The sequence below is a fragment of the Cnephaeus nilssonii genome (assembly GCF_951640355.1).
Source record: "Cnephaeus nilssonii genome assembly, chromosome: 7".
In the NCBI taxonomy this organism is placed as follows: Eukaryota; Metazoa; Chordata; class Mammalia; order Chiroptera; family Vespertilionidae; genus Cnephaeus; species Cnephaeus nilssonii.
In genome coordinates, this window is record NC_137078.1 from 70,853,492 (window position 1) to 70,865,850 (window position 12,359).

The following is a 12,359-nucleotide window of genomic DNA, read 5'->3' on the forward strand; positions in this document are numbered from 1 at the left end:
GTTGCCAGCTGCGAAGCGAGCTCAGTGTCTGCGCCATGGCTGTGCTGCGGCACAGACAGGCCTCTGGGGCAGCGAGCCGAGCCGGCGTTTTGGAGGTTTGGAGGCGGGGGGGTGGGGGGGTGGGGGTGGGGGTGGGGGGTGGGGGGTGGGGGGTTGGGCGGGGGGGGGGGGAGTGGGCGGGCGGCTTGGCTCCCCAGGGAGGAGTCTGGCAGCAGTTGGGCCGCAGGAGCACGTGGCGGCGGCCCCAGACTTCCTGGGCGGGAGGCAAAGGCAAGACCCCGGCCTGGGCTCCTGCCGCAGGAGGACCACGCCCCCGCCCCGCCTCGCCCTAGGGGCCCAGGGACTTCGGAGCTGCCGACCAGCGGACAGACAGCTTACACGTGCATGATTAAATCATGCACTGGGCTTCTAGTCTCAAATAATCAACCTAACATTATATCTTAAGAACTAGAAAAAGAAGAACAAATGAATCCCAAGTCAGCAGAAGGGAGGAAATAATAAAAAAACTAGAGCAGGATTAAATGAAATTGAGACTGAAAAGACAATAGAAAGAAATTAATGCAAGAAAGACCTGGTTCTTGAAAAGATTAACAGAATTGACAAACTGGCTAGATTCACTAAGGAAAAAAGAAAAAAGACTCAAACAAATGAAAGAGGAAAAGTTATGATGGATACCACAGAAATGCAAAGGATCATACAAGAATACTATGTAAGCCCTAACTGGTTTGGCTCAGTGGATGGAGCATCGGCCTGTGGACTGAAAGGTCCCAGGTTCGATTCCAGTCAAGGGCATGTACCTTGGTTGCGGGCACATCCCCAGTAGGGGGTGTGCAAGAGGCAGCTGATCGATGATTCTCTCTCATCGATGTTTCTAACTTTCTATCCCTCTCCCTTCCTCTCTGTAAAAAATCAATAAAATATAAAAAAAAAACCCACAAAAAACAAAACAAACACTCAAATAAAATAGGTGTAGAAAGAAAGTACCTCAATATAATAAAGGCCATATATGACAAACCCTCAGCTAATATATTCAGTGGTGAAAAGCTGAAAGCTTTTTCTGTAAGATCAGAAACAAGACAAGGATGCCCACCCTTCTACTGTCACTCAGCATAGGACTAGAAGTTCTAGCCAGAGCAATCAGGCAAGAGAAATAAATGAAAGGCATTCAAATTGGGAATGAAGAGGTAAAATTGTCACATTTTGCAGATGACATGATTCTTTATATAGAGAACCCTAAAGACTCCACTAAAAAAACTGTTAGAAACAACAAATACAGTAAAATTGCAGGATACAGAATCAACACACAATACAATATACAGATGATATATTATAGAATTGTATATTTGAAACCTATATAAATTTACTAACCAATGTCACCTCAGTAAATTTAATAAAATAAAAAGTCACTTGTCATCCCATTATCTGGAAATTACTACCATTAATTTTTGATATGTGACTATGAATGCATTCTCTCTTAAAGAAAATAAGGTCCTAGTATACATACTTTTTGGTAACCTGCTTTTCTCATTTTACTATATTCAGTATTTTCCATGTCATTAAGTCTTTTTTTTATACCATTATTAACATTTTGCACTTAAGGTTTTATTTCTGGAATAGATTAAATATTTACATGATACCAAAATACAAATGTTAGAGGGTTATATAGTGGAAAGTCTCACTCTTATTTCTGTTTCCTTGTCTCATGGTTCCCTTTTATTAGACAATCATTTCACTAAATTCTAGTGTATCTTTCCAGAGGTAATATATGCATATACAAACAAGTGTGTATGAGTGTGTAAGTTCCCTTTTTCCCCTTTCTTTTGTTACACACACAGTAGCATAATGCATACACAATTTTAATTTAATTTTTTAATATAATTTTTTAATTGATTTCAGAGAGGAAGGGAGAGGGAGAGACAGAAACATCAATGATAAGAGAGAATCATTGATATTGGCTGCCTCCTGCATGCCTCACACTGGGAATCAAGCCTGCAGCCCGGGCATGTGCCCCTGACTGGAATCGAACTGTGATCTCCTGATTCATAGGTTGATGCTCAACCACTGAGCCACGTCAGCCCGGGCCATACACTATTTTGTAGCTTGCCTGATTTTGTTTAGTAGTTCTTGGTAACTATCCCACGTTATATCATAAAGAGCTTCCTTGTCTTTTTTATGATGATGTAGTATTTCATAGAATGGATATATCAAAATTTATTTAATCTACTCCCTTTTAATGGACATTTAGGATGTTCCAGTCTCTTTTTAGCATTTTCAATGATTGCGTGATATTTCAGTCTTGCAGATTTACTACAGTTTATTTAGTAGTAGTAATGATATCCTGTCTTGGACCATTTAAAATGATTTCTACCCTGGCCTGGTAGCTCAGTTGGTTAGAGCATCCTCCCAATGTGCCAAGTTTGCGGGTTCGATCCTAGTCAGGGTGCATACAAGAAGCAACCAATGAATGCATAAATAAGTGGAACAACAAATCAAAGTTTCTTTCTCTCGCTCCCTCCCCCTCTAAAATAAAAAAAAAATTATTTCTAAATTCTAGTTATTATAAAAGGCTATATCATAAGCAAGATTATAGATGAATATTTGTGCATATATATGATCATTTCCTTGAGGTTTTAAGATATCAAGAGAATTCTTGAAGGGAAATTTACTAGGTCAAATAGATGCAGTGTATTTATTGAAAAAGAGGTCCTGAACCTTACTGTTTTCCTTGAAGACTCCTGGAGAGTCTGTACCTTCAGATGTTCCCATCATATTGGTGGCCATGTTACTTGGGAAAGGTAGTCAAATGTGTATTCAACTTGGGTCACTATTTTTCTGGATTTCCCAGGCACTCAGGATCTTTTATTTTTATTTTATTTTTCTACTAGAAGCCCGGTGCACGAAATTCGTGCATGGCGGAGGGTTGTCCCTCAGCCCAGCCTGTACCCTCTCCAATCTGGACTCCTGGAGGGATGTCCGACTGCCCGTTTAGGCCCGATGCTGGTGGGATCGGGCCTAAACGGGCAGTCGGACATCCCTCTCACAATCCAGGACTGCTGGCTCCCAACTGCTTGCCTGCCTGCCTTCCTGATTGCCCCTAACCGCTTCTGCCTGCCAGCCTGATCACCCCCTAACCACTCCGCTGCCAGCCTGGTTGATGCTTAACTGCTCCCCTGCCAGCCTGTTTGCCCCCAACTTCCCTCCTCTGCCAGCCTGGTCACCCCTAACTGCCCTCTCCTGCAGGGTTGATCACCTCCAACTGCCCTCCTCTGCCGGCCTGGTCACCCCTAACTGCCCTCTCCTGCAGGGTTGATCACCTCCAACTGCCCTCTCCTGCAGGGTTGATCACCTCCAACTGCCCTCCCTTGCAAGCCTGGTCCCTCTCAACTGCCCTCCCATGCAGGCCGGGTGCCTCCCAACTGCCCTCCCCTGCTGGCCATCTTGTAGTGGCCATCTTGTGTCCACATGGGGGCAGGATCTTTGACCACATGGGGGCAGCTATATTGTGTGTTGCAGTGATGATCAATCTGTATATTACTCTTTTATTAGATAAGATAGAGGCCTGGTGCACGGGTGGGGGCCAGCTGGTTTGCCCTGAAGGGTGTCCCGGATCAGGGTGGGGTTCCTTTGGGGCATGGGGCGGCCTGAGCGAGGGGCCTGTGGTGGTTTGCAGGCCAGCCACGCCCCCTGGCAATCCAAGCAGAGGCCCTGGTATCTAGGATTTATTTTCCTTCTACAATTGAAACTTTGTAGCCTGGAGCGGAGCCAAGCCTGCTGCTCCCTCCGGGGCGGCAGCCATTTCTGTGGCAGTTAATTCACCTTCTACAATTGAAACTTTGTAGCCTTAAGCGGGTGAGCCCTGCCAGGGTGTGCAGAAAGCTTTGCTTCCCCTGTTGCCGCCGGCAACCCTGGCCTGCTCTTTCAAGCTCCATTCTGCCACCTTTTCTGTTTGAATTTGTTTACCTTCTATAATTGAAACTTTGTAGCTTGAGTGGAGGCTTAGGCCTGCAACGGCTATGGAAAGCTTGGCTTGCTCTGTTACCTGGGAAACCTTGCTCTCTGTGGCTGTAGCCATCTTGGGTTGGGTTAATTTGCATACCCACCCTGATTAGCTGGTGGGCGTGGCTTATGTAGGGGATTGATGGTTAATTTGCATATTACCATTTTATTAGAGAGGATTTTTTTGTTGATTTCAGAGAGGAAGAGAGAGAGAGAGAGAGAGAGAGAGAAACTTCCAATGAGAGAATTATTGATCGGCTGCTTCCTGCATGCCCTACACTGGGGATTGAGCCTGCAACCTGGGCATGTGTTCTGACCAGAAATCGAACCATAACCTCCTGGTTCATAGGTCAACACTCAATCCCTGAGCCACACCAGCCAGACCATTCAATATGTTTTAAACTTTTTGAAGTTGTGGATCCTTTCTATGAAGAGGAAATCATGGCTTTTTCTTCATTTGGTACAGTTTTAAAGATTTGTATCTAACAGTATAAATGAAATATTGCTTCCTTAATTATGTAGCCCTAGCCATATTGAATTGCTTGGCTATTACTTGGTCATTTCTCTACTTTCCTATCACTGTATTATGTAAAGGAAGTGCACATACATTCTTTGTGTTGTGTTTTTTTTTTTCTACATTCTGTATTTTGATAATTTTTTATATTTGCAGAATAGAGGGTGCTTAATGTTAAAACTGTTTCCGAGTAAGATGTTAATAGTGTATTTATTGTTCTGTCCATGTAATATAGTGGGCAAAGGAATAATACTGAAAAATCATAATGTGGTATTATATTGTGTTGCAACTCCACAATTCCCATGCTGCATATATTACAATTTTAATTTCTTTTTCTATACAGGCGACTCTACCTCTGGGCAGAGGGCTATCTATCACAGTTTGGGGCTGACTGGAATTCCTATAATCAATGTTAACAATAACTGTTCTACTGGTTCTACTGCTTTGTTTATGGCCCGGCAGCTGATTCAAGGTGGTGAGTAGTGCTTATTAGTTTAGTGCACTGAAATAGATGTGGGTTTATTGATCCCCTTGCATCATGTTTTCATTCGATCATCTGAGGGATGGCTTTATAACACATTATAAAGGGATATGTGATTTCACCCTGTTAAAGTATACAATTCAGTGTTTTTTAATATATTCACAGATTTATGCAACTATCCCCACTATCTAATTTTAGAACATTTTCATTGCACCAAAAAGAAACCCTGTACCCATTAGCAGTCACTCCCCAGTTCCCTCTCCCCCCAGCTCCTTATAACCACTAATCTACTTTCTGTCTCTGTGGATTTACCTAGTCTGAACATTATATAAATGGATTCATATGATATATGACCTTTTGTGGCTTTCACTTAGCATTATGTTTTCATAGTTCATCCATGCTTTGGAATGTTACTTGTACTTCATTCCATTTTTTGTCCAAGTAAGATTCCATTGTATGGATGTTCCACAATTTGTTTATCCATTTTATCAGCTGTTTTCATTTTTTGGCTATTATGAATAATGCTATTATAAACATTTGTGTACACGTTTTTTTGTGTGACTTTCAGTTCTCTTGGTATATATCATATTTTATATTTCCAAATAATCTAGGGTCTTTTATTAGATCCTTTATTCTGTTCGGACTGATTGTTGACTATTGCTCCATACTCAGTATTTTAGTTGTTGGAGCTTTACAATGTCATACTGTTTGACAATGCTAGTATCCCCTGTCCCCTCTGCCTTGTTATTTTTCTTTCTTTTTTAAAGACAACTTTTGTCAATTCTGTCTTGTTTTGCTGTTCTGTTGAACTTTAACATCATTTTTTTAAAGGGCCCCACCCTCCAAAAATTATTCTGTTGATATTTTGATCAGGATTCCTTTTAAAATAAATGTATTTAATGTAATGGTTTAAAATTCAAAATTACTTATTCATATTTATTGTTCACTGAAACATATTTCACATTAATCAAGTCTTTTTTAAAAAATATATTTTATTTATTTTTTACAGAGAGGAAGGGAGAGGGATAGAGAGCTAGAAACATTGATGAGAGAGAAACATCGACCAGCTGCCTCCTGCACACCCCCTACTGGGGATGTGCCCGCAACCAATGTACATGCCCTTGACCGGAATTGAACCTGGGACCCTTCAGTCCACAGTCCGACGCTCTATCCACTGAGCCAAACCGGTTTAGGCACATTAATCAAGTCTTATTAACATTGAAGATCAAAGAAAGAATGAAACACTTTCTTAATTTTTTTCCCTCTTACCTAGTAGCATTTAAGAATTTTCCCTAATTTTTCACTTATTAAAAAATTTGTAGGATTATAGTATGTTTTTAAATTTTATATAAATTGACATATTTTTTTTAAATTAGAGTATTTAATGTATTTTGTTGAATGTCTGGAAATTAAAAATTTCAAAATAATTACATTTTCTTTCCAGGTGTGGCAGATTGTGTCTTGGCTCTTGGGTTTGAGAAGATGGAGAAGGGGTCTCTTTCAGTAACAGTGGGTCTCATTTACTATTATTTTGGATTTGTTATGACACTATAAGAAAAGCTTTGCCCATCTTACTACCATAAATAGCGCCTGTAAATAAGCAACATCCTATATAATAAAAGCCTTTATGCTAAGTGTCCAGTCATAAGGTTGTCCATTCAACCAATCAAAGTGTAATATGCTAATGACATACGAAGGCTGCTCAACCGCTCGCTGTGATGTGCACTGACCACCAGGGGGCAAACGCTCCAACCAGTAGGTTAGCTTGCTGCTGGGGTCTGGCAGATCAAAACTGAACGAGATGGGTCAGACACGCTCTGGTGCCCTCCCATGGTCCCTCCTTAGCTGGCCAACCTCCCACGTCCCTCCCCAGCCACAATTGTGTACTGGTGGGGTCTCTCGGCCTGGCCTGTGCCCTCTCGCAATCTGGGCTGAGGGGACCCACTCCTCCCACCCCGAGTGCATGAATTTTGTGCACCAGGCCTCTAGTAGAACATAATTTGGCACAGTTGTTAAATGAGTGGATATAACCCAAAAGCTAAAAGGTAGCATTGTATATGTACACATATATCCTGGTATTTTAAAACAGTAAAGTGTGATCAAGATAATTTAGTTCAACCTCTTTATTTTGTGAATGATGAAATTGATGTTCAGAGAGGTCAGATTATTGAATTTGAGATGGACTTATCTAATTAAATTGAAAGTCATTTATTCACTCAAAAATTAATTTTATTCAACTAATTGAAGATAATAATATGTGGGACTTCTCTGTTTCTGGTAAGCCAAGTTATTTGAATCAATTCTCCTACTGAATACTTGAATAAAATATAAACTAGAATATTTGAATAAAACATAAAAAAAATATTCTACAGCCTCAAAGAGCTAACAATAGAGAGGAACTGCAGGTCAATGCCAGAAAATAAAGATCAGCATTCTAAGGTGCTTTTGCTTTAAAGCAGTGGTTCTCAACCTTTTTAATGCTGTGACCCTTTAATACAGTTCCTCATGTTGTGGTGACCCCCAACCATAAAATTATTTTTGTTGCTACTTCATAACTGTAATTTTGCTACTGTTATGAATCGTAATGTAAATATCTGTGTTTTCTGATGGTTTTAGGCGACGCTGCTAGCGGTTCTCAACCTGTGGGTCGCGACCCACAGGTTGAGAACTGCTGCTGTGTAGAGAACTCTTCAAGTAAATTTTCAAGGACATGCAGTCAAAGAAAGCCAAGCATTAGAAAAACAAGGCACCATACTTGAGAACCAGGAGAACGAGGCACAATGAGAACCAGGAGAATGAGGCACAGTAAACAATGATGTTTGAAGACTTCATAAACTGGATTTTTTGGACTCAGATTTAGGCATGCTTACTATGCTTAAAGAAATAAAAGACAAGCTTGGAAATATCTTAAGGGTATAGGAAATTTCAAAAAGAGACTCTACTGGGCCGAAACCGGTTTGGCTCAGTGGATAGAGCGTTGGCCTGCGGACTGAAAGGTCCTGGGTTCGATTCCGGTCAAGGGCATGTACCTTGGTTGCGGGCACATCCCTGGTGGGGGGTGTGCAGGAGGCAGCTGGTCGATGTTTCTCTCTCATCAATGTTTCTAGCTCTCTATCCCTCTCCCTTCCTCTCTGTAAAAAATAAAAAAATAAAATAAAAAAAACTCTACTGGCCTGAAAAGAAAAATAATAGAATTTATTGGAAAGTGAAATAATTAAAAATTCAAATGATAAGTTTTTAAAGAAATTATTATTTTTTAAATAGATTTTTATTGATTTTAGAGAGGAAGGGAGAAGGGGAGAGGAAGACAGAAACATCAATGATGAGAGAGAACCTTTGATTGGCTGCCTCCTGCACATCCCACATTGGGGATCAATCCTGCAACCCAGGCATGTGTCCTGAGTGGGAATCAAACCGTGATGCTCAACCACTGAGTCATGCTGGCTTGCCATATAGTCTCTTATGATCTTTTGTATTTCTGTTGTATTAGTTGTAACTTCTTTTTCATTTTTTATTTTATTTGAGCCCTTACCTGTCTTAGTGAGTCTTAGATTTATTATTTATAGCATTATTATTTACATTACTAGGGGCCCAGTGCACGAAAGGAACTGTTGGCCGCGAGGCTGCAGTGGGCACAGGGTGGGTCTCAGCCCATCCTCCATGTCCCCGATTCCCTGTCTGCTGGCAGCCCCACTTCCACTGCCACTGCTTCTACATGCTGATGGTGCTGGCCCCACTCTCATCTGCTGATGGCGCAGAGCAATTGGGGCTGGTGCCAGCAGCAGGTGCAAGTGGGGCCAGCACCAACAGCGGGTGTGAGTGGTGGCTGATGCCCTGATCACCCCTCAGGAGCAGGGAGAGATGGAGAAGCCCTCAGGGGTGATTGGGACCAGTGTTGGGCGCTGGCAGCAGGTGCAAGCGGCGGCTTCAGCGCCGGCTGCGATTGTGAGCGGGGCCGGCACCGGCAGTGGGTGCAAGGAGGGCCGTCAGTGGCAGCGGGTGCGAGAAGCGGCTGTCGGCCCCGATTGCCCCCCAGGAGCAGGAGGAGGTGGAGAAGCCCTGAGGGGCAATTGGGGCTGGCAGCTGCTGGCTGATGGCAGCTGGTGTGAGAGGCGGCTCTGGCGCCGGCAGTGGATGCCAGGCAGACCACGGCACACAGGAGCAAAGAATTTTCAGTAACCACCAGAGGCTCGCCCCAATGACAGTGACCGGTGCCATGGCTTTGTCTGGCTCCCCTGCTCACCTTCTCCACCATCCCACTGCGGCCGATGCCCGCCATGTTCCGTGCTCTGCCGCCTGCTGCTGACTCCCGCCATGTTCTGTGCGTGCCCCCTGTTGGTCAGCACATGTCATAGTGACCGGTTGTTCAGTTATTCCGCTGTTCGGTCTATTTGCATGTTAGGGTTTTATATATATAGACCAGTAGTCCTGCGCACGAATCCATGTGCCAGTAGCTCACCAGTAGCTCACTGCAGCCCTCCAGTAGCTCTCTGCCCGCTGCCCCACCCTCCTGTAGCTCCCTCTGCCCCCCCCCCCCCCGCATCCTCCTCATAGCTTGCTGCCCTGCCCCCTCCTGTAGCTCGCTGCTGCCTGCTTGTAGCTCGCTGCCCCACCCTCCTGCTGATCCGTGATCTGGTCGTTATGCGGTCAGTTGTTAGGCTTCACGGAGTAACGACCATTTGCATGTTACATCTTTATTATATAGGATTATTTACTTTTGTCCTCATCACCTTTCAACCCCTCTCCCTCTCAAATGTAAATGCCAGATGAGCAGGGACTTGATCTGTTTTATTCACCTTGAGTGGCACATATGGGATTCTTTTTAAAAAAATATTTTTATTGATTTTAGAGAGGAAGGGGAGAGAGAGAGAGATAGAAACATCAATGATGAAAGAGAGTAATTGATTGGTTGCCTCCTGCACGTCCTATACTGCGGATTGAGCAGCAACCCAGGCATGTGCCCTGACCAGGAATCAAACCCGTGGCCTCCTGATTCATAGGTCAATGCTCAACCACTGAGCCATACCAACTAAGCTGAGATTCTTTATAAATGTTTCTTGAAAGAATTATACCTCTTTGGTCATTTGATTATTTTCCATGCCATGTTTTTGTTCAAAGTATTTCCTGACTGATATTATTCACATTGTCCATTTTTTGTTTACATTGCACTTAGAATAAACAAATGTCTTAGTAACACTGTAATAGTTGAAAGAGACATTATCATGTCAAGTGCTTATTAAATTTTGTTTTTTCCTCTCTTAGTCTACAAACAGGACTAATCCAATTGATAAACATATGGAGGTCCTGATAAATAAGTATGAATTGTCTTCTGCACCATTTGCTCCTCAGATGTTTGGGGGTGCTGGAAAAGAGCACATGGAAAAATACGGTATGTTAAAAAAACTTTACGGCTTATTGGTTAGTACATGTTGTATACATGTTATATAGATCTGATGAGAAACAGCAGGTGTTTACTAAGGAACTGTGGAGTGTGCCAGGATATACAACATATAAAATTGTTTTTGCATTAAGTTGAAAAAATAGTCTGTATAGAACTTAGTTGTAGAGAACATATTTATATATAGGACATCATAGTGGAAGTACCTAGAAATTGAAATCAGAAATTGAAATAGGAAAACTAATATAAATCTTATCTGCTTTAATTGTGGACTGTACATTAGTTTGAAAATAATAATGAGACTCAAAGCTTGCTCTTGGTAATAGGTTTATATAGTGAAATTTTGTTTCTAGTACAAATTTTATTTTTAGTAACAGGTTTTTATTGTCAATTTTTATTTATTTATTTAAAAATATATTTTATTGATTTTTTACAGAGAGGAAGGGAGAGGGATAGAGAGTTAGAAATATCGATGAGAGAGAAACAATGATCAGCTGCCTCCTGCACACCCCCTACTGGGGATGTGCCTGCAACCAAGGTACAGGCCCTTGACTGGAATCGAACCTGGGACCATTCAGTCCGCAGGCCAACGCTCTATCCACTGAGCCAAACCAGCCAGGGCTGTCAAATTAATACTTAGTACATTATCATCTGTCATTCCATAGTATTTTATGAGGTTTAACTTTCATGTTTGATTTTTCTTTTGTAGGTAAACATATTAATTTTTTGGCCGATGGTCAATAATTGGCCTGTCTTAGCCAGTTAAAGCATGGGATAATACAGATAGGATTTTTATTTTTCACTGTATGACTCTGAACCAGTGCCTTGTTGTGTATTGTGAGATAAGAAGGAAAATTTTCATGCTTGAAAGTCCAGCACGCCTATTCTTTTTTTATTTTACTTTTTAATTGATTTTAGAGGAGAGAGAGAGAGAAAGAGAGAGAGAGAGAGAGAGAGAGAGAGAGAGAGAGAGAGAGAGAGATCAGTGATGAGAGAGAATCATTGATCAGCTGCCTCCTGCATGCCCCACACTGGGGATTGAGCATGCAACCGGGCATATGTCCCAAGTGGGAATTGAACTATGACCTCCTGGTTCATAGGTAGATGCTCAACCACTGAGCTATGCCAACCAGTCCAGTATTCCTATTCTTTGTAGGAAAAATATGTCAAGTTTGATAGCCAAAATAAGGAATCAAAAAGGAAAAATATCTTCAAGGAGGAATGGTAGGATTGAATAAAGAAGCACTGCTAGTCTTTGGCTATAGAAATTTTCTTTTTTGTGCCGATTTCTTACCATTTGGAAAGTCTATTCCAATCTTGCTTCCCTCCTTTCTCAAGGCTACTATTGACCACCATGTTGCCACATCCAGTAAATACTTTTCAAACCTGATTGAATAGACCTCAGAGGCATTAAACCCTTTGATCACTTTAAAAAAATTCTCTTATCTTGGCTTCTGTGACACCTCATTCTCCTGGTTTTTCTTACCTCTTTGGCTATTCCCTGTCCATTTCTTTTTCAATTAAATAATTCACTTAAAACATTATTGAGCTCTCATATTTCAGGCACTGTTCTAGGCACTAGAATATAGCAGTATGTCAGTCAGATTTTGCTGTGTAATAAACCACCCTAAAACTCAGTGATTTTAAACAACAATTATTTATTATATAGTTTACAAGTGTGTAGATTAGCTGGGAGCCAGCTCTTCTTGTCTGGGTTAATCATATGACTGGAGGTTGGTTACAGGCTCTGTTATTTGACTGGGTCATATGTCTCACCTCCTCCACCTGGGACTAGAGGACCAGCCCTGGTATATTCTTTTCATGGTGAAGCAGAAGCACCAGAGCGTAATCTGCAACACGCAAGTCCTTTTGAGACTTTAGTTGTTAACTATGGCAAGTCACATGGCAAACTTGCAATCAAGGGACAGGGAAACATACTCTATTTCTTTTGTGGTAGGAAACTGCAAAAT

At 41.9% G+C, this 12,359-nt stretch overlaps 1 protein-coding gene across 2 annotated transcripts in view; it reads left to right on the plus strand.

The window, feature by feature from the left end:
• Window positions 1-12,359, plus strand: part of SCP2 (sterol carrier protein 2) — a 112,915-nt gene that overhangs the window by 25,331 nt on the left and 75,225 nt on the right. Inside the window, exons 4-6 of one of the 2 annotated variants that reach the window (XM_079778303.1) lie at window positions 4,854-4,985; window positions 6,436-6,500; window positions 10,254-10,380. In XM_079778303.1, coding sequence (XP_079634429.1) covers window positions 4,854-4,985; window positions 6,436-6,500; window positions 10,254-10,380 — 324 coding nt within the window. The remainder of the gene's footprint in view (window positions 1-4,853; window positions 4,986-6,435; window positions 6,501-10,253; window positions 10,381-12,359) is intronic. The other variant, XM_079778304.1, reaches the window with a different exon arrangement.